This window comes from Momordica charantia, assembly GCF_013281855.1.
Source record: "Momordica charantia cultivar OHB3-1 chromosome 6 unlocalized genomic scaffold, Mcharantia_2.0 BLBB01000006.1, whole genome shotgun sequence".
NCBI classification, from domain to species: domain Eukaryota; kingdom Viridiplantae; phylum Streptophyta; class Magnoliopsida; order Cucurbitales; family Cucurbitaceae; genus Momordica; species Momordica charantia.
This window is the reverse complement of record NW_028275164.1, coordinates 28,010,879-28,033,418: the sequence shown is the minus strand read 5'-3', so window position 1 is coordinate 28,033,418 and position 22,540 is coordinate 28,010,879. Positions and strand designations below refer to the sequence as shown.

The 22,540-nt window shown below is 30.7% G+C and overlaps 2 protein-coding genes across 5 annotated transcripts; one reads left to right on the top strand and one right to left on the bottom strand.

Annotated features, from left to right (window-relative positions):
- The first annotated feature begins 13,352 nt into the window (after positions 1-13,352).
- Positions 13,353-17,733, top strand: ERD3 (S-adenosyl-L-methionine-dependent methyltransferases superfamily protein). Of its 3 annotated transcripts, none has more exons than XM_022303218.2 (8): positions 13,353-13,589; positions 14,725-15,009; positions 15,098-15,246; positions 15,365-15,560; positions 15,825-16,035; positions 16,239-16,911; positions 17,023-17,100; positions 17,204-17,733. In XM_022303218.2, exons 2-8 carry the CDS (start codon positions 14,731-14,733, stop codon positions 17,424-17,426), a joined length of 1,809 nt encoding a protein of 602 aa, XP_022158910.1. In that variant the 5' UTR covers positions 13,353-13,589; positions 14,725-14,730; the 3' UTR covers positions 17,427-17,733. The 3 variants fall into 3 exon arrangements, with proteins under 3 accessions (XP_022158910.1, XP_022158914.1, XP_022158923.1); XM_022303222.2 differs by lacking the exon at positions 13,353-13,589 and adding an exon at positions 13,697-14,095; XM_022303231.2 differs by lacking the exon at positions 13,353-13,589 and adding an exon at positions 14,167-14,553.
- On the bottom strand, positions 17,533-21,977 carry LOC111026007 (uncharacterized). Of its 2 annotated transcripts, none has more exons than XM_022303970.2 (5): positions 21,509-21,977; positions 20,683-20,778; positions 20,545-20,593; positions 19,933-20,044; positions 17,533-19,062 (listed from the first exon to the last, which is right to left on the bottom strand). In XM_022303970.2, the coding sequence occupies exons 1-4, from the start codon at positions 21,875-21,877 to the stop codon at positions 19,956-19,958; spliced, it is 603 nt and encodes a 200-aa protein (XP_022159662.1). In that variant the 5' UTR covers positions 21,878-21,977; the 3' UTR covers positions 17,533-19,062; positions 19,933-19,955. The 2 variants fall into 2 exon arrangements, with proteins under 2 accessions (XP_022159662.1, XP_087981604.1); XM_088125478.1 differs by lacking the exon at positions 17,533-19,062 and adding an exon at positions 19,616-19,826.
- Positions 21,978-22,540: the final 563 nt, after the last annotated feature.

Sequence of the window (22,540 nt, the reverse complement as noted above, 5' to 3'; positions counted from 1 at the left end):
TAATTTAATAATTAACGACTAATTTTAATAACTAAAATGAAATATATTTTGAGACATGATTGTCGTTTCTATTTGCAATGAATTATTCAATATTTTATCAAAAATATATTTTTTTTTCTTTTTATGAAAATAGATAGGGACATAATAAATTTTGAAAAAATAGTTAGAGGAAGTATATAAACCTACAAAATTGAAATAGAAACAAAAAAAGAAAACAAAATTTTATATAGAATCAGTAGAAAGTCGGAGACCAATTATTTAATATTTTATGTACAAAATTGAAATAGAAACAAAAAAAAAAAGAAAACAAAACTTTATATAGAATCAGTAGAAAGTCGGAGACCAATTATTTAATATTGGAAATTTATAAACTTGTTAAATTTATTTTCTTTTCTTTTCTGGACGTAGCAGAAACTTTTTTAAATCCCACAAATCGGAAGAATATACAAAGCTTAAAAGAAAGGAACTCAATCACCCAACTATAACTAAAAAAGCAGAAGAAAGAAGAAGAAGAAAACTAGACGTGTTGCCCATGCCCAGAAGGCGTTCGACGAAATGTCAACAAGAAGTTCAACGAGATTTATGGATTGGGCTTGGACTGAAATCGAGCCTACTTGACTGCACGACCAACGCCAACTGCGGAAATAAAGAAAGAAAGTGGGAGGCAATAGAATTGAAATGGTCAAAATCCAACTCCAAATTCCATAGTTATTATTATTCATGAATCATCGATTAATTTGGAATCGGAAGAACGAGAGAGATTGGCGTGGCGTGGCGTGGCGTTTGTCGCTGTGTGTTTGTTAGGCACATGGGGGATTGGATTGGCGTTGGGTGGCGCTGTGGCATTTTCACAAGCACATGGCATGCGCCATTCTCTGCCCCATGTCTCTCTAATAATACAATTTGACCTCTACTCAGATTAGAGGGAGAGGTTTACAAACTCTATGCTTATTTATTTTCGAGGAAATATATTTTGGTTAAATTTAAGTATTAGTTTCGATTTCATCCTTTATGACTAAAATTCGGGCTAAGTGTCACAAATTATCTCCTGATTCTTTAAATGACACTATTTTTTTTTATCTAAAAAGATAAATTAAACAGAAAATACATGTTTATACGGATCAAATTGACTTATAATAAATTAAAAATCAACATAAGTTATAAGTACCAATTTTGTAATTTAACATTCATTTTTTTTTGTCCTTGTACTTGGATGGTGAGTTGACTTTGACCATTTTGTTCTACAATCTTTGGTGAATAACTTGCTAGCTCATAGCGTGCCCACGAATCAAAGAATTAGTAGATCTGTTCCGGTAGTTATGAAAAGCATAGTTGAGTATTAGCTGCAAAGATAAAGATATGTATAATACTAACGCGTGGTGTGTGCCAAATACACTTTCATGTTCAAATTAGTTAGAGTCTAAAAGTCAGGTAATTTAACGTATGATAATTTTAAATATATAGCATACAAACTGGATTTGAATAATATAAAATTGAGAAATTAAATACTGATCTATGTTTGATGTAGAAATTTATTCGTTCAAAATTGCAAATTCACTCATCTTCATGAATTATATGAACTCGTATTTCTAAAACCCGACTTTCAAAATAGACATTATTTTTTATCATCCATGCTATAAACTCAAAGTTTTCAAATCCATCATTCATGGCTCCAAAGTGTCTCGTCTTCACAGTCTTTTTCAGTCTATCACTTACCATTATTATTTCTTGTTTTAAAGTTCAAAATTATTATTCCACTTCATTAAAAATAATTTATTAATCCACGTGATAGTACTTAAAAGTAGCAACACCAAGATGTGGATGTGACTGAGGTCATAATCTTAATTAGTCCATCTTCAAATTTAAATATTTTTGGGTTGCAAATTTGGAATTTCAAATACTTAAGAAAAAAAAACTAAGGAATTTACACCCATTTTCACAAATTTTTTAGAGTTATTTTTTCTTTTGGGAAGAATTTATCATATATTATTTATTTGTATGGGCGTTTCGAATGTTTTTTTAGTTCAACAACATGTGGAAGTAGGAGTTCGAATTTCGACCTTTTAGTTAATAATATATGCATTCACTAGTTGAGTCATGCTTTGTTCGATCTATAAAAAAAATTATTGATATTTAATTGTTGAGTTATATCGAATTATATATATAGTTTTAGAGTGTTATAGTAATAAATAAGAAGAGTAAATTTGAATTTATACTTGAAAATGGAAACACTGCTATCTAACCTAAAATTAAAAATAGGAAAAATTTGCGGTGAGCTTAATTAACTCAGCAGTAATTGATACATATTTTTCACCAAGAAGTCATGAGTTTGAATCACGGACCCGCATTTGTTGGTTTTTTTAAGTGAAAACTCTGCTAAGTTAACTGTTTTTATATTTTTACAATTTTAATTCTCCATTTTATTAGGATACAATTTTCTCCCATATAAATAATAATTGTCTTTTTTTTTGGTCTACTTTCAAAAAATGATGTTTGCTGGTGATTTTTTTTTTTAAATTTTTCTAAAACATTTTTTTTAATCGTAGATATAAAAAAATCACAATAAACTTAGAAAGCAGTATAAATATATTTCCTTTTTATTTTCAAAACGTCGCCAAGATTTAAAATAATCTGTTAGTAATCAAGCATAGTTTTTATAAACAACAAATTTTTATCAAACAATACTATGGGATTGGGAAAAAAAAAAATCCCATCCAATTGAATTGTTAAAATAAAAATATAGATATATTCAATTTCAGGATATGCAAAGCAAATGGGATAGATACCTGCCAACCAAAAAATCAAATTAATATTTTATTTTTCCAATTTTAACTTTTACTATATAATATAATCAAATTTTAAAGATAAAATAATTATGATGTAATTTTAGGGGGAGAGGGAGAGACAATTTTGGAAAATCTACATAAAATAAGCTGAAGAAAATGGATAGACAAAACTAGAAAAAAAATAGTGATAAATATTACTTTTAGTACAAGGCTAAAATTTCTTCAATAACAATCATGAAATTTATGACTCCGATAAACTCCACAACTAACCAAATAAATAGGTCTAAATAATGATTTTCAAAAAATAATAATAAATTAAATAATATTTTGGTCCAAATACTTTTTATTTCACTCCATGTACTCCCAAAATATTCGTTTTGATATCTATAATTGTAAAAAGTGACATATATGATCCATGTTTAGAAAATTGTAACACAAATTTTATACCTAATGGAAACCTTTACTACAAATTAATGGCTAAGTTTTAAGTGAATGAAGTAAAATTGTGATAGAAATAAATGTGATTAAAATAAAAATTAAAGGACTAAAGTAGTAACTTTTTAAAAATACAAAAATTAAAGTAGATGTTTTGAGAGTAAGATTACTAGACTGAACAAAAATTTAATTTATATAGATCCAAAATAAATATTTTAAAAGTACCTAGAGTAAAACGACCAAAAGTCAAAATTATAAGGACCAAAATAATATCATTATGAGTTGTTAAAATCAATCAAGACAAAATTGTTCTTCAACTAAAAAAAAATTGATCAGTCCAAACAATTTTTAATTAAATCTCATGTGTGAATACTTTTGATCCAATAATAAAATCTCCAAGAGGAAAAAATATATTTAATGAATAATTGATGAACCTTTCTTGTTAAGCAAGTGTATTGCAATCTGTGGTGTCAATAAAGCTTTTATTTTGCTTTAAAAAATTGATTGTTGTGTTTGCTCATCTTTCCCAAAAGAAATCACTAAATTGCATTATTGTCAAAGCCAAGTTTTGTGGTCCTCTCTCAATATTTGAACTTTTTGAAAAGCTTCGCTTGCAAAATAATTCAAAACAAAGGTTTGGTAGATTTAATTTGAGATTGGTATATTGTATTAAATGATAACAATCTAGTAGCTGATATATTATCAATCGGGTAATCGTTTTAGGGTTTGAAATTCGCGTCATTTTAATATACTAGGTCATTATCGAATTAATACTAACTTGCTTCTACTTGTAAGAATCCGACAAATTATGGATGGTGGTCGTTCTCAATAAGTTCAGGAAAATTAAAAAAAAAAAAATTTCTTTCCAGTTGATGTGGTAAAAGATAAAAGACAATATTTCTATTTTATTGTTTCTTGTTTCCTCTATTTCAATATATGTTTTTTTTATTTTTTATTGATAAAATAAACAGAAACATGTTTGAAAATCATATATCGTCGTTCTCTAAATTTTTTTATGTTATATTTTTAATATTTATTATGCATTTTGTAAGTTGATAATGATAAATAGTGCTTTGAAAAAATTTGAAAATATGAATAAGAAGCAATAAATTTGATTTTGTTGTTCTCAAAATTTATATAGTTTCTCTTAAAAACGAGAAATAAGAAACAAAAATAGTTATAAAATGCTCATGTTCTTAAAAATCGAAAACGACAAACTAGAAAAAAAAAGATTTCAAATATCTGGTCAACAAAATAATTCAAAATACAACGAAGCATACTTAGGGCGTGTTTGGTTGGAAACTCGAATTGTGTTTTTTGTTTTCAGATTCACTTAATCAAATGGATCTAGCGAATACGCGTTTGGCAGGATATTTGTTTTTTAAAACTGTTTTCAAATTCTGATTCAACCAGTAGAAATTCTGAAAACGATTTTTTGTATGTTTTCAGTGTTTTCAAATTCAGAATTTGAAATTTTTAAGATGCAGAATTACATTAAAAATGATAAAAACTTTGATAAATATATTACTTCATATTATAAACTCATTTTATGTTTGTTAAAATTAAAACATGTAAAATATAATGTATTCTAAATTATATAACTTTGTAAAATAACAATTATACAAAATTCATAAAAAATTCAAATATTAATAAATTAATTAATATAAGTTTAGATTAAACTAAAATTTAGTTTCCAACTACTTCCAGTTTACAAATATATTACTAAACACACATTGAACAATTTTTTAAATTGATATTCAATTATCAAATCTGCTACCAAACACATATCTGAAAATACTGAAAACACTGAAAACAAAAAATACAACTCTAGTTTTCATTGAATCCCTTGTTTTCAAATTACCAACCAAGCGCACCCTTAATCTAACACCATGTAAAGTGGAGTCAAAACTTCGAAATTTTTGTTTGATGATATATGTATTAATCAGTTGAAGTATATATTTAATGTTGCAATAAAATTTGTAGTTCAACCAGAACCGAAGAAAATTGTAGCATGTTGAGGAAATATCTCACCATATATCAAAGTGTGATTTATTACGCGTGGGTGCGACTAAATACTTGATTAATTTTTATTTGTTAAACATGTTTCTTATAATGTTGCGTTTATTGAATGTTAAAAAATTTTATTTTGGTATCTGTAATTTTAGTTGTTATTATTTTACTCCTCTTTTTTTTTTCTTTTTTTTATTATGTTGGTTCATGATTTAACATGATATTTGTACTCTAAAAAAAGTTATTTTGATAAATTCGAACACAAATTTTACATTTAAATTCATTTAGCATAAAGCTACCGTAATTTAATAATTAGAGTTTGTGCTGAAAACTTTAATTAACAAATAAGGTAAAAAAAAGTAAACAAAATATACTAAAATACAATCAATTTTTGTAAAATAACAAAAGTACAATAACCGAAATAAAAAAATTTGAAAGAAAAATATATAAACCAAAATGGAAAAGTATACGTTTTAAAATTATAATATTATATAAACACAACTAATTATTTTTAGACTTTAAATTCACAACAAGATATTTTTTAAGGGATCATACCATTAGATCTTCTGCCCTTTTATTGAATTAAACAAAAAATATATATATTATTCAATTGGTCGAGATATTTTTTTTATCTCTTATTTCTTTAGAGATTAACTACTCTTGAATTAGAAGAAAAAAGATTAAAATAAAAATAATCAAACGCATCTATTGTTGAGAGATTAGCTACTCTCCTATTGAATTAGAAGAAAAAAGATTAGGTATAGGAGAGTAGCTAATCTCTACAAAATAAGAGATAAAAAATATCTTGACCAGTTGAATAATATATATATATATTTAATTCAATAAAGAAGTAGAATATCTCATGATCTCTTAAAAAATATCTTGATCAGTTGAAGTTGAATAATATCTATGGAACTCACTGGAACTATACCATACACTGCATATTTATTTCTTATGTTAATTTATTTTGGGTATAATTATGTATTTTTTTCAAGACATATTGCTGAGCTGAATTATTATTATTATTATTATTATTATTATTTTTGACAATATTGCTGAGCTGATTGCTCAACGAGATTCGTACGTTCGAGGCGGTACGGCATCGTTTAGTGAACATGTGCGTGAGAGACACGCGCCTTACAGAAGAGAATAAAAGAATTAAAAAAAAAAGGGCAAAAAAGCAGCAGAGGTGTGTCGGTGATGTACGTTTCCAGATTCCGAAATATTAAAGTTTGCTGAAGTGAAGGGATAGGAATATTGGTATCCTTCATTATCAGTCTACCCCACGCGCCCTCTTGGAGAGTGACAATCATATTTTTAATACGTCAATTTTATTTATTAAGGTAAAAGTTAATTATTCTTTTATCCTTTTAGTCTATATATTATGGAGTTTTTTTTTCTTTTTCACTTTAGTGTATGTTTTCAAAATATTTATTGTGATATTTGTAATCATTCTACCTTGTCTATTTTTATTTTTATATTTAAAAAAAAGTAATCATTCATGTAATTTCATTTTCAATTGTGTATTATTTCTTTTTGGTCACAATATTAATGCAATATTTTGCCTATTTTATCCACATGAACATAACTTAGCCGTTAAAGCATATCTTATAACTTCTTCATGAGATTCAATCTTCCATCTATACATTTATTGTACTAAAAACATTTTTTCACTAACTAAATCTTTTATAACGTAGATGTGTTAAAATTTTATAAATATGGATTAAATTGGTCATTTTTTTCAAAATTCATAGACGACCTTTGAAAAATATAAAAATAATAAAAATTAAAGGGATGAAAATAGTAAAATTTTGCCAATTTAGTCCCTGATTTTCTTGCTATTTTTCTGAGGAGACAAACAGAAAATAAGGGCTGTTTGTGGATTTGTCTTTTTAGTGAATTATAAGACGGCGGTTTCATCGTGTGAACAAAGACGTGTGAGGGTCGCAGTCCCCAGCATTTATCCACGCCGGTGTTGACTGTTGAAATTTTCGATTTTTTTATTTTATTTTTTTAGAGTAAAGAGAATATTACAGATAAAATAGGTGAAAAAAAAATAGAAGTTGACCAAGAACTCTTTAGATCTTGAATATATTGAATTACTATTATTTTATTTCTTGTAATTTTATATTATTTATAAGAATTATAGGATGAAATTTGTACTATGTGCAGAGTTATGTACAATATTATATGATGATAAGGTATATAAATTTAATTTATACAATTTAGTTTAAATATTATAAGTTCATCATGTATCTTTAAAACATAGGTTAGTCTTTATAATTTCAACTTTCGTTTATTTTAATTCATGTAGTATTAAAATATTTATTTTGGTATATATACTTAAAAAATGATAATTCTTATCTTATTTATCTTAATTATAGTTTTAGCACGATACTTCACTTTTACTTATTAAATTTCTTAAATTTTAATTTTAGATTTGTATTAAAAGATTCTAATTGGGTATAAAATTTTACAAATAAAGACGAGAATGGTCATTTTTTTAAAATATATGGATTAAATTCAATATAAAAAGATCAAAATAGTATTTATTAAAAAGCGCCCAACCAAAAAAGGATTACAGGTCAATATTTTGCAATTGTGTAAATAACCACAAAATATTCAAATTATTTATTTGCATTTTTCCCAGTGTCGGCGAGAGAAAAAAGAAATAAAAAGAGTAAAATAATGGCACACTGGTATCATATCATAACTCATAAGGAAGGGAAAAGAAAAATAATTAAAAAGATAATTATTAATGGGAAGGAAAAAAAGAAAAAGAAAAAGAAAAAGAAAATGATGGTTAAGTAAACATTAATTAAAAAAATAGAAGTTGTAGTCAATGTCACCGACAAAGCTTTGATTAAATCCACAAAATTGGCACTCCCTCCACATGGAACCCATCTCTCCCATTTTCCTTTTTTGTGTGACCTTTTTTTTTTCTCTCTTTTTTCTCCAATTATTTTTACTTTGGGATTTTGCATGTGTCCTTGCCACGTTAAGAACACCCACCCTAAAGTTTTAGGGTACCTTTGCAAAAAAAAAAAAAAAAAAAAGTTAAGGTTGTAACAACCCTAAAATATTAGGGCAAGAAGGAAGTGAAAATTCAATTATGTAAAAGCCGTTGAGACATTGAGACATTGCTTTTAAATTTATTGGTGGTTTAATCATGTTTAAAATTGTATTAGAGCAAGAATTTTTGTGTTTGAACTTCTGTGTAGTGAGAAGAAGTGTTGAAATATCTATAAATAAATTAAATTTACCCTGATTCATTAGCTTAAACGATTGGATTGATTGGTAGGTTTAATCATGTTTAAGAAAAAGAAAAAAAATTCAAGTCTTTTAAGAATAATAAAATAAACTTCAACAAATCCAACCATAGAAAGGATGGGAGAGAAAGTAGAACGTAGAAAGTGAGAAAGTAAAAGTGAGGAGTAATGTTGGATTTTATTTATTTTCTTTCTTAGTACAACATGTGGGGTGGTCGCGATTTTCTGGTCGGATATAAGTGTCTTAATCCGTTGAGTTATGCTTAAGTTAACGAGGAGTAACATTGGAGAGAATAAAAATAAATTGAAATTTTTACTCACGAAAGTTTTGAAGATTTAATTTTTACCGTTGAAAGTTTACCAGTAGAATTTTTCTACCGGTAAAAGTTTAATTTTTACATTATATTTACAATTAAAATTTTAGAGATGGAATTGTAACCATCATCCTATTGAAATCATTGTTTCATTAAGAATGCTAAATAAATTACATGGTAAAAACTCTAAAACGTCCATAAAAAATGTGTATATTATAATTCCTTTAGAAACAATTTATATCAAATCAATAATTACACCTTGTACACCATAATACAAAATTATGGCCGATTATTTTATTCCGTATTGAAATCATTATATGAAAACTAGGTTATAAGTATTCTATGAATGCCGCTTTAGATTTCATTTGATATTTTGATTCAAAATATTATTTTATTTTATATATTTCTTACTTTGATTCATTTTGGTCTACGTACTAATTTTCTTTCGACTTTTGTAATTCTAAAATGTTCGTCTTAGTCTCTATAATTTTAAAAGACAATCAATTTGATCTCTATTTATAAAATTTTAACACAAAATTTATACAAAATGAAAATCACTTATACATATTTATTATTATATTTCAAGAAATTTAGTGAAGTTAAGTGTCATGTTAAAATTATAATTAAAAAAATAGAAATGAAGGACCAAAATAGTCAAATTTTTGAAATATAGAAATTAAAATGAACATTTCAGCTCACAACTTCTTGGTTGGAGGTATATGCCAATTATCGTTGAACTATGTTTGCTTTGACCATTTCTTAAACCTAATTTTTTTATATTTAATATGCTGTTTGGATATATTTTCCTATAAACCTTTTGAAAAATTATCTATAATTTCTGGTAACAATATAAATAATTAATTAAAACATAAAATAGGTATTGTACGAGGCTAGTTAGCGCAAAAACTTGAAAGTTTGATACCTATGGCTACAACAATACCATTGGAAGCATGTACTTTACACATTATAATTTAATAAATTAGATGAAAATTTTTAATGTTGGAGAAAATAGATAGAAAATTTTGTTCCTACAAAAGATAAAAGGATAAAAGAGACTACAAAATTTGAGACACTATTGAACCAGATATTTTTGGGGAATTATTTTATGAAATTACTTTAGAAAATGAATGATTTTTAGAAAAGTATTATATGGTTTCCATTTATGTACTTGAGTGAAAGAACCGCTCTAGTTGTTTTTACTAAGGATAAGGGATGCTCCAAATTTCTACGATAATGTTTACTTTTGACATAATTCTCACAATTTTGTTTTTTATTTTACGTGGGACTTTGGTCACAATCCCAACAATTTTAATAAAATGTCATAGCGAACATAGTTCAGCGGTAATTGACACGGATCTCAAACCAAGAGGTTGCAAGTTTGATCCCCACCCCACATGTTGTATTAAAAACAACATTTTAATAAAACATTTAGTCAAAATTTTTACTGTTTTTTTATTTTTAATTCTAAAAAATAAAGAACAAAATTGAAACTCAATGGGTGGCCAATCTCTGTCACAAAAGGCATTCCATTTTTTTTGGTATAATTTTAAAAGTTGTACATTTTCTCATTAAATTATGTGTTTGTAAATAAAATATGAAATATACTCCTACAATTTTATTCATTTTAAAATTAGTTTTTCAATGCTATTATTTAAAAGCATTTAGCTTAATGTAAACATTTATGGGCATTTTAGTCATTTAATTAAGTTGAGCACTATTTTTTAAATTTTAAAGCACGCGGGGACTCATGTGCTCTGTCCATGTGAGCACATGAGGGTGTTAATTATCGAGCTAGATCAGTATGGAAGTTCCATAACTAACCCTACTCCAAAAAGATTTACCATTTCTATTTTAATTTTCTATTTTTCCAAAGAATTAAGATTGGGAAATAGATTTCTTGAGTGGGGAGATAAAAGGTTTGGACAAGCTTCATTACCTGCTAGTAATGTTGTCTCCAATTTTATAGATAAAAATAAAATCTATCCTAAAAATTCAAATAAACACGTCACAATTAAGGAAAAAAATGTTTATAACAAGGTGAAGTATTATGTTCTTTAATTATTTAAAATGGTGCACTTTCTTAATAATACGATCCTATTTCAAAACTAATACGTTTTACTTTCATATTATTTACACTTTTTTCTTATTTAAAATGAAAATTTGTCGGCAAAAAATCATTAAAATTTCTACATTATAAATATCTCTCTATGGAGTGAAGTATCTCATTTTCTCCGATCTGTAAAAAAAAGTATATACTTGTATTTAAGTCAAAGCACAAGATGATGAAAAATCTTAAAGAGATTGGTACAAATTTTTTCAAGAACATTCCACAAATGGTCAAGTGAATAAGAACGTTATATATATATATATATATATATATATATATATATATATATATATATATATAATAGAAAGTTGAATAACCTTGAAGAGAAAAGTGATAAGAAAAAAACTAAAAATTGATAATTAAAAAACTAAGAGGAATATTAATGAATATTATGTCGAAAATAATTTCCAAAAGTTATATTTAAACAATCAGATATAATTCGAAAAATTTTAGAGATTACGAGAAAGAATATTAAATTGATGCAATAGATACTAAGTTTGTCTTGAATAAGAAAATCTAATGAGAACTCACACTTCGCAAAATTCATGAAATATTTCTTTGAATTTTGAAATATCCATTTCGGTATTTTGTACTTTTAAAAGATAACAATTTTAGTATTTTATTTTTATCATTTCTTTCGATCATTATTTTAGCAGAACACTTCACTTATTAAATTTATTAAAGAGTTTTTCTATTGTGTATAAAATTTATGTTAAAATTTTGAAAAGAAAATAACTAAAATAATAACTTTCTTAAAAATACAGAGAACAAAATGGAAGTTTCAATCAAATTACATGGATTAAAATAAATGACAAAATAAAAAATATAAAGACTAAATTACACATTTTAAAAATAGAAAGATTAATTTAAACGAAATAATAATAATAATAGGCTAACTAACCACTGAATTTAGTAGTATATTTAAAAACAGTAAAAGGGAAGAAATAACTTTTAGTAGACCGATAAGCATATTTGGACAACAGTGTCGTGTCATATTCTGATTGGCCTCAAGTTGATAAAAGTCATGGCGAGTTGTGAATTGCAAAAAGTCCCATTGTCTTTTTTTCCTTTTTCTTTCTTTTATAAAAAAAATAAACCGATAATTGTCGCATCTTCCTTATTATTATTATTAATTTTTTTCATACCGCGTATGAATCAATCTTCCCTACCACTTCCAGCCAATCATGGAAATCAGAGATATGAACGTAAAGAAGGAAAAAGGAAAAAATCAAAATTCAATCAATAAAAGGGCTTAAATTTTGATTCCTCATCTTGTCATTCTGATTTAATTTTAAAATTTTTAAAAAGTCATACTTCAGTTATTAAATGTTTAATGTTATATTTTATTTTTTTGAGTTTTGCATGAAACTGTTAAATGTGATTTCAAATATTAATCTACCTAAACAAATATAGGTAGAGCTCAATTCGTTAGAAAACAAAAAACGACATTTTACGTAGAAGAAGAACAGAGGTTATTTAAAACTACAGTATAACTCCTCATCTCTGAAGAACCGACGCAAGTAACACTTCAGAATCGATGAAAGTAGCACTTCAGAACATTGACATCAACACTTTAATATAGACCAAATTGAGGTATACTAAAACTGCTCGTAATTACCCAATATCCACCACCCACACCAACAATCCTACAGTCGTGGGAGAGCAGTCGAGGAGTGGAACCCACTTATATACGTCTACAAATAAAACTCTAAACATAGGTATGCAATTTTAATTGGTCTCCACACTAAATACTTCAAATTATTAGCAACTTGAGCGTCGAGCGCTCTCTTTCTATATACAAGTTCATCTTTACATTTCTCTTACTTAGTTTTTATCTTCAATAATCAAAATTTGGTAACACAACTCCTCAAGATAACTTCCTTTAAGAGGCTCAAATCCTCATATGGAACTAAAAATAATAATAATAATAGAGTCATAAATTCAAATCCTTCCTCCTATACGCTAATTTAGTTTTTTTCTTTGATTTTAACAAATCACTAATATATTGAATGATATTAGAAACCACACTCATAAATCAATTAGAAACCACACTCATCAGTAACTAGTTAAAAACTAAATTCAAATTTTAGGCACCAAACATGTCACTTTTGGAACTTAAAGACCAAGTAGAAACTAAATTTAAATCTCAAGGACTACAAGGTATAGTCTTTTAAATTTATGGGCTAAATAGAAACGAAATCCAAAATTTAGGGACCAAAAATATATCCTACCCTTCATACAAATTGACCAGATAAAAAGAGACTCCAATATAGAGATTTGATAACTTAAACCAAATAAAAAATGAATTGAAAAGAAAAAAAAGTAGTGAGATAAAATAAAAGATTAAAAACCACACACCCATAGGGGGGGGTGGGTGGTGGCAGTTGAGAGGGAAGGAAGGGAAGGGACGGGGAAGTGGGGACACCGAGGGTGAGGGCCGGCAAGAAGCTGACTTATTTAAAGCTTCTCAGCTGCTGCATGAAGCTGAGGGAAGAAATACACATTACTCTCTTTCTCTTTCTCTTTCTCTTTCTCTGGGGACACTGAAACCAGAGAGAGATTTGGGACACACCCATCTCTGCCTCTACCATTCTTCATTCCCTTCCCTTCCCTTCCCAGTTTACAAAATCAGTGGTGGGGACTGCACATACACAAACAATTCAACAAGGTAACTCTCTCTATCTCTCTCTCTCTCTCTCTCTCTCAGATCTCTCTCATGTCATTTCTTTCAACATTCAGTCTCTTCTTTCTAAAGCCCCTCATTTATTCTCTCTCTAAGTTTGTCACATTTCTTTCTTGAAGCTCACAATTGTTCTATAAAAATGGCGGTCTATCGTTTGTTTCCCATCTATTTTCTTTTGGTCTAATTGTTTTCCACCACAGATCTGCCTCTGGACGCTTCACCATTCTTTTCTCTTCTTACTATTATTAGATTCCCAAGTGCCTTAATCTTCACGCTTTTCTTTTTCTTTTTAACCCTCAAATTACTTCTGGGTATTTTCCCCCTTTCCAATATTCTTCATGTTGGGGCAAAAACAGATGCTTTCCCTCGTCCATTTCATCAAAACTTGGCCGATTTGCTTCATGGTCTAAGAACCTCTGTTTTTTTTTTTTTTTAAACCATCATCTTGACATTGGCAAATCAAAGGAGGGAAGCATTTGATTATCCAAACGGTGATGATTTAATTTTATTTGGTCTTCGATTTCTCTCATTCATACTTAGAATTCAAGGGGTGGGTTTTGGCTTTTTGACTCTGTGTGTGATTGGGGGGCCCAACATCATGTGTGCAAATTCTAATGAAGGAGGCAAAGGAAAGTGGAAATTGTCGGATGTCAATTTTACAGCTGCACTTTGATATTGTTTCATGGCCTTCATTTCACAATTTCATCTCTCCATATCTTTTTGTTTCACGCTCCTTTATCTGAATCATCTTTTTTCCTTTCCTTTCCTTTTCCAGCCACCCACTGTCCCCCCAATTATAGGGATTTGATTTCAAGATCCAATTAACTGGATCTGTTGTTTTCTCCATCCTTTCGGATTGTAAATTGTAGGGGTAGCTGCTTATGCTCACTGTTGAGTGTTCTCTCTGTTTGTAGATTCAATGGATTTGTTTCAGGCTTCAGTTTTTTAGGTGCATGAAAGTAGAAGATGTGTTTAATTTCAGCACTTTAGAAAACTGTTAAGCATTTCAAACCTAATCAATGGATGCAAACATTGATATAACTCAGATAAGAAATAAGCAATGGATGATATTGACTATGTGACTGATGCTTTTTCCTCTTGTATTTGGGATTGTTGATAGGGAATCATGAAGTACAAAGATGGGAAACCCGGATATAATGCAGATAAGAATGCACGTGTTCTTCCCATGACAATCCTATTGTTTGTTCTATGCGGGTTCTCGTTCTATCTAGGTGGAATATTTTGTTCTGAGAAAGAGGGAGTTGATGTCAAAACCTCCATGGACATCGGAAACTCGGTTGCATCACCGAGGGATACGGCGGTTTCCCCTCTCCAACTTAAATCTGTTAAATTCCAGGAATGCAGCAGTGAATACCAAGATTACACTCCTTGCACAGATCCAAGGGTATTTCCCAGGCGCTTCCATGATTTTCATATCTAACGATATCACATCGTGTAAATCTACATAATCTAATTTGTACTTGTAAGTGCAGAAATGGAAGAAGTATGGTTTGCATCGGCTTACTTTCATGGAACGACATTGCCCGCCTGTGTTCGAAAGGAAGGAATGCCTAATTCCACCACCAGATGGGTATAAACCACCAATCAGATGGCCAAAAAGCAAGGATGAATGTTGGTACAGGTAATATGGTTTTTCCATGATGTTCTTTTCTTTTCTAAAGAACCTCCTCTTCCAACATTATAGGTTTCAAATTCCATCTCTTCGAAGTTTCACTGATTTCATGTTGACTGGACTTTAGGAACGTACCATATGATTGGATCAATAAACAGAAATCTAATCAGAATTGGCTGAGGAAAGAAGGTGAAAAGTTCCTCTTTCCTGGTGGGGGAACTATGTTTCCTCATGGTGTTAGCGCGTACGTTGATCTGATGCAAGATCTGATTCCAGAAATGAAAGATGGAACTGTTCGAACTGCCATTGATACTGGTTGTGGGGTGAGTCCTACTTTCAATTCCATCTCGTGTTCTCTGCAACAAACTATGTTATCCATTCATTTGAGCCCCATAATGCCATCTTTGCATTTAGAGGAAATTTTAATTGTTTATATCCAACAAATTTTCTAGCTTCAACTGCTTATTTTGAATAGTCAAGTCACCTGAGGCAAATCAGCTGTCCCAAAATGTTTTTCATATCATATTCTAAATGATTTCAATGAGAGGAACAAAAAGTTCTGATCAGTATGATGAATAAAATTCTAGGTTGCAAGCTGGGGAGGAGATCTTTTAGACCGTGGAATTTTAACAGTTTCTCTTGCACCAAGAGATAACCATGAAGCTCAAGTCCAATTTGCATTGGAACGTGGAATTCCAGCAATTCTTGGCATCATTTCCACACAACGGCTTCCTTTCCCATCGAGCTCCTTTGATATGGCTCATTGCTCAAGATGCCTTATCCCATGGACTGAATTTGGTATTATTTTTTTTTCCAAATTTTGAATCATGTTTAATTTCTTTTAAGATTGCCTAAGTGGGTTTTACCCATCAGTAGAAACTCAATGAATATAGATTATATGTATATTCTACCTCCATACTCAATTTTTTAAGTTTAGTTTGTTATTGGTTTCTATCCTTTTGTTTTGCTTAAATTTTTGTTCCATCATTCTCTATTTTCAGGTGGAATATACTTGCTAGAAATCAACCGAATTCTCCGTCCTGGAGGCTTCTGGGTCCTATCTGGCCCCCCTGTCAACTACGAAAACCGTTGGAGAGGATGGAATACTACTGTGGAAGAGCAAAGATCAGACTACGAAAAGTTGCAGGAACTCCTAACATCAATGTGCTTCACCCTTTACAACAAAAAAGATGATATTGCTGTCTGGCAGAAATCTTCTGATCCTAATTGCTTCAGCAAGATTGCTGCTGACGCTTTCCCTCCTAAATGTGACGATAGCCTTGAACCAGATGCAGCATGGTACAGTCCATTGCGCACTTGTGTTGTTACTCCCAACCCAAAATGGAAGAAAACAAGTTTGATGGCTGTCCCCAAATGGCCAGATCGTTTGCACACTGCACCTGAACGCGTTTCAGATGTTTATGGTGGTAGTTCTGGCACTTTCAAGCACGATGATAGTAAATGGAAGGTCCGAGCAAAACACTACAAGAAGTTGCTTCCTGCAATTGGAACTGATAAGATCAGAAATGTCATGGACATGAACACAGTTTATGGAGGTTTTGCAGCAGCTATTATTGATGATCCCTTGTGGGTTATGAATGTGGTTTCTTCCTATGCTGCTAATACTCTCCCAGTGGTCTATGATCGTGGCCTGATTGGATCTTACCATGACTGGTAAAACAAAAGCATTGCTTCTTGTTTTCCTGCAATACTTTTTGGTCGGCATTTATACACTTGCACAAATGACACAACTTTTTGGTAACTTCCAATGGCTAATTTTGGCAGGTGTGAAGCATTTTCAACATATCCCCGAACTTATGATCTGCTCCATCTTGACGGCCTTTTCACTGCAGAAGGCCATAGGTAATGGAAGATATTGTGCTTTGAAAGTTCTTTCCGTGAATGGGATGATTGGAAAAAAAAAGTACCATTCAAGGTGTTTCTGACCATTTTGAATTCCTTGCAGATGTGAGATGAAGTTTGTGCTTTTGGAGATGGATCGAATCCTGCGACCCAACGGGTATGCAATAATTCGAGAGTCAAGCTACTATGTAGATGCAGTAGCCTCAATGGCTAAAGGAATGAGATGGGGATGCCGTAAGGAAGACACCGAATACAGCACCGAAAAAGAGAAGATGTTGATTTGCCAGAAAAAACTTTGGTATTCTTCTAACCAGAAATCAAGATGACAGACAGGAGATACAGAAGCTGGCCGAGTCGAGGTAATTATACTTTCAGAATCAAAGAGAAGCAAGTTCGATAGAAGCACAAAGAGATTAGTTTATTTTTACAAAATACTGGGGAAACTACGATATTTCTCCACTTGGTCGATTGAAGAATCAGGTACCAAATAATGTGGTTATATTTATTTTACAGGGCCTCTTTCATATAGATATATTCTTTTGTAAGGGAGCAAATTGTATTTGTCATTTTCAACTTTTCTTGTGTATCTTATTTCTGCTTCAATACTACTTTTTGTCGTCTACATTGAAGTAATTAATGGGTTGTTGAATATCAAAATATGGGCAACAGGGTTTCAAGCCACAAGCCCAATTCTCTTCCCCTTCAAAGAGCAGAAGATAAGCAAAAGGATTTGCTACAAACCATCTAATTTCTAAAAAGCAGGACATTTCAATTAGGGTGTAGGCTAAAAAAGATCAAATTGACCGAACTAACTTGTTTTAAGGAACAAATGTTGTTGGTTTAGTTTTTGATCGTCTTGATTGGTCTTTGTTAGTTAGGTTTAGGTGTTAGGTGGCTAAGTACATGTTAGCCGAGCTGAGCCAATTTTCTTATACCCGTTTAAGTGTTAGGAAGGTCATGAAAAGGGAAAGAGGAAGCTAGAAGAAAAGAAATGTAATTGAAATCACATGGATGAATGCTCCATTAAAACTAGGGTCAGTAAAACTCTGCCCCTGCAAGTGGGTCATTGCGGCTAAAGATTCAGGGTCAAATGTCAAGGCCGTAAATCTAGGAAGAGCAGTTTGCAATTGATGAACTGGCAACTACTTGGCAAGATAACCAAAATCACGTGACCAATGTCCCACAACAATTCAATCATCTTCAACTTCTTCGAAACTAGACTAAAAAAATAAAAATCCCTACAGCTTGAGCTAGCTACTGAAGATGAAAAGGACTTCTTGGATGAAATAAAACTCAGAAAGAGTAAATAATCTGCCCAATTATTATTAATGAATAAGGACAGTATATATACTATGTACAGAAAGAGAAAGCTAACTAACTCAAAGTAACAGACTGAACCAAATTTGTTAACTAACTCTAATAAAGATAATAAGGCAAGCAAATCAGATGAATATAACAAAGAAAGCATTGAACTACCCAATTTCAACCGATAAGAGGGATAACAGCGAACGGATTTATATTCAAGTATCTGAAATCAAGGATATATCTTCAAAATGTTCTAATATTTTAAAGTTTGAGGTTAATATGCTTTCATTAGTTGTATCAATACTTTATTCGCTCAAGCCTTCAAGATTCTAAATAAGCCATTTAAGAATTTTGTTTTGATCGCGAGGCATAGTGGAATTGGTACATGATGACGTTGACCGAAATTTATATCTGCCATTTCAAAGAAAATTGTATAACATGACCAGTAGAGCATTCATATGCATGATAGTTTTTATAGCGTAAATGTTTAAGTTGTGAGGAAAACAAACATATTGACACACTACTTGTGAGTCTAACGTGTAAAAATGAATATTGCAAGAAATTTGGATTGAACACCACATCTGGCTAGATAGTAGTGAACTTACTTAAGTAGAGGGTGTGGTCGAGAAACAGATGATGCCAAGCACAGTAATTGTTCTGAAAATTTAAAACGTAAGAATAAAATAAGATGCCAGTAGCATTAACACGAGAAGACATTAGTCAATTTAGTAGTTTTTATTTGACAGAAATCTGTATCAATTAAAGAGACATTGCTGAATCACTTGGCTAATTCATCGAGGATCCTAGTTACAACAGACGAGCAAGTCACCTAAATAGATTGGAAACCGGTTTTGCTTTAGTTTCTTGTGAGGGCCCTCTCATCCCCTGCCCTAGGTGATTTTATTTTTATTTTTTTGCTTTATACATAATTAATTGTTAAAAAAAATATTTCAATAACTTCTGAACTTCTAACCATCGTAGGAGGGCCTAGTGGTCAATAAGGACCAATGTAAATAGCAGGTGTCAAAGTGAACAAGTTCAAATCATGGTGGTCACCTACCTAGCATAATGAGTTTCTTAGTCAGCCAAATGTAGTAGGATTAGACGGTTGGCCTATGATTAGTGGAGGTGCACGCAAGCTATCCGAACACACGGATGTCGAAAAAAGAAAAGAGAACTTCTAGATTTCTACACTAAACTAAGAATTGCGTCGACAAGAAAATGTTAACATTTTTACAAGGAGATAATCCAGTTTAGCCCATACGAACCTGGGACACATGTACCAAAAAGAAAGACTACAGAAATTTCATCAATATATGTAGTGTAATTACTTCCGGAAACAAACACTTCTAAGTTATTAGGACCATAGAATTCTATCAGTTGACTTTTATAAGAACCGCGAGTTCTGATCGGTGAAGCAGCTAGGAAACGAGAAAAAAAACCATCATTTGTCATCTAGAGCATGTTCTTATTTTGTGATGTTGCAGTTATAATCATGTTGTACTCAAACTAAGTTAATAGACTCACCATCAAGTCACTTGATAGTGAGGTTAGGTGGACGGGATCCCGAAACGGCTGCGAAGAGCATCCATTGATCTCTCAAAGGATTGCGAAAGTTCAGTCACGGATGTTTTACAAGCTGCCAATGTGAAAGTGAAAAGACAAAGTTACAACCAAAGTTTCATATTTCAAATAACAGTTTCAAAAGTGAAAAATGAAAATACTAATTACAGAAACTTCATGTTGCATCATGATGTCTTAAAGCATTCCAATAATAAACTGGTCAGACTCAGCGCTAATAAGAATTTTAGAAAAAGGAATTCAGTACCTTGTTATTATCCGACTAACTTTATGTAAGGATTTGAAATTTGTTTATTAAGAAATTGAATACTCACTCGTATTCTAACTTCTAAGTAGTACTTCACAAGTGCTTTAACTTTTTAAGTATAAAAAGATATATATCGTTCCATTTAAATATTCTACTATAGACTCTGAAATTGTACTAATGAAAGGATTTCTGGGGGAGAGTGCAACGCAGCATCACGCTAATCATGATAAACCACCCAGAAAGTATATACTGATTGACATTGTTCTGGAGCAATCAGAAGTTAATAAGCGTCATTGCAAGATTTGACATACCGCGAGATGCACTCTCCTGTTCATGTGCCAAAAACTCTTCGTATGAAGCCTAAAAAGTAGACAATGAAGCAGAGTGAAATTTTTGGGACAGAAAATAATTATAATGAAAACGTTAGTGCAGGTTGGATTTTGAGGCACCTTCATTGCTTCCTGACTTTCACAAATTCTTCGGGACATCTTCTTATACTCCTTCTCTGCTTCATCCATCATTTGCTGGCATGTTTGACTTTGAATCTGTTAAGTTAATCAACATGACAACCCAAAATCATTGTCCTATTCATCCTTTCAGCTACATAAGCAGATCCATAGAGAAATTAATGAAATGATTCTACCTAAGATAAACTTTTCAATATTAGTGAAAAGTATTTAAGGATTGTCGGTACGTAGCCAATCAGTACATACAGAAACCTACTATATGTTTATTAAAGATTAATTGAACTATCCATGTCAAGCTACTTTATCTCGAGAAATTAAGCCTCCCAGATATATATGCTTTGGAATTATCAGTTTATTGATCTTCGAATCCGAAATTCACTAATGAGACGAATTCAGTTATTTGAGTTCCACTCAACTCCGACTGAAGTCGTGTAAATATAGCTTACAAGTCTGGCTATAAAGGTAAGGTACCAAAGTCATTGTAGTTTAAACGGCTGTAGCATTACGCATTTAAGCAAGACAGGGAAACAGAAGGATATAGTGCTCCATCCTGCCAAAATTTTTCACAACTGGCCGATGAAATCTTCGCTATCAGAACGACGAAAGCAGAATCACAATGATTAAACTAATTTAAAAAATATCGAACTAAAAGAACCTCCTCTGACCTAACTCGTATTCTCTGAACACATCGAAAGCTCGAGTTAAGGATTCTATCCGGCGGAAATTGCAGAGAAATATAAACAATAGCAAAACATAGCTGCTGCAGCTTTTAGTCATCTTCTAAATCATAAATCGGAGAGATAGATACCTTAAATCGCTTTTGGAGGCGTGAGTTCGAGGAGTCGAGATCTTTGACAATCTGTGAGTGAGAGTGATCAATGTGGCGCTTGAGATCGACGAGAAGCGAAGACGCAAAGTCCTTGAGATCAGATATAGTGCTCAAAGTATTTCGAGCAGGCGACTTGAAGAGACCGGCAGTGGAAGAACCTAGACCAGCAGCGACTCTGTTCTTCGCAACGTTGGTGTTCTCCGGTGAAGATAACTTCCTTTCATTGCTGTTTTTTGTGTTGAAGATCGTTGACTTTGGAGTGTCGGCGGACGGAGGAGGCGTTAAAGGCGGCGTTTCCAGAAGCTCCGCGGCTGAGGACCGGCGAGTTCGACCCCTCTTCTTCACCATCTTCGCTTTCGCTCAATCTCGCTCGCTCGGCGTGCGCTTGAAAATTGTAATAGCGATGGAATCGGGAGTGTCTTGTTAGCTAATTTGGCGGGACCAAGTCGTTGCATTATTCTTCCGTCGCTTTTAAACATATCTAATATATTTCATTTCTTAGAATTAATATTTCTCCAAAAACAAATATATATGGGTTAAATTACAATTTTTCTCTTCTAATTTCAATTTTTTTCATTTTACTTAAATCAAGATGATTTTAGTATAAACGTTTTTTCTATTTCAGTATTATTTTTCATCTCTTCGTTTTTTTTAGTTTTTCTCATTTCTTTAGATTACAATTTCAATGTTACACTATGTTCAGTATATTTTGTAGCCATAATTTTATATTAAATGCTTTCAATATGTAAAGAATTTGAGTTAAACTTTTATTGATATAGACACAAATAAATTTTGTTTTTTAAATATATGGATAAAAATAAACGTTTTGAAAGTATATTGAATAGAATGAACCAAAAATTGACATTTTAAAATAATGGAGACCACAATAATTTAAAGTCGAACGTACATTGACTATATTAAATTTTTTTAGTATTACTAAAATAGTATTTTAACCGTATATATGTGTGTGTATATATTGCATTTTAATTTTTTTTAGTATTACTAAAATAG

What these genes read in the sequence shown, in the direction of transcription:
- ERD3 (XM_022303218.2), top strand. Translation starts at nt 14,731, where the DNA reads ATGAAGTACAAAGATGGGAAACCCGGATATAATGCAGATAAGAATGCA. An exon ending in CCATTGATACTGGTTGTGGG is followed by an intron (nt 15,561 to 15,824) that starts GTGAGTCCTACT and finishes ATAAAATTCTAG; the next exon opens with GTTGCAAGCTGGGGAGGAGA. An exon ending in TATCCCATGGACTGAATTTG is followed by an intron (nt 16,036 to 16,238) that starts GTATTATTTTTT and finishes CTCTATTTTCAG; the next exon opens with GTGGAATATACTTGCTAGAA.
- LOC111026007 (XM_022303970.2), bottom strand. Translation starts at nt 21,877, where the DNA reads ATGGTGAAGAAGAGGGGTCGAACTCGCCGGTCCTCAGCCGCGGAGCTT. An exon ending in AAAGTCAGGAAGCAATGAAG is followed by an intron (nt 20,594 to 20,682) that starts GTGCCTCAAAAT and finishes TCTACTTTTTAG; the next exon opens with GCTTCATACGAAGAGTTTTT. An exon ending in ACAGGAGAGTGCATCTCGCG is followed by an intron (nt 20,045 to 20,544) that starts GTATGTCAAATC and finishes TCACATTGGCAG; the next exon opens with CTTGTAAAACATCCGTGACT.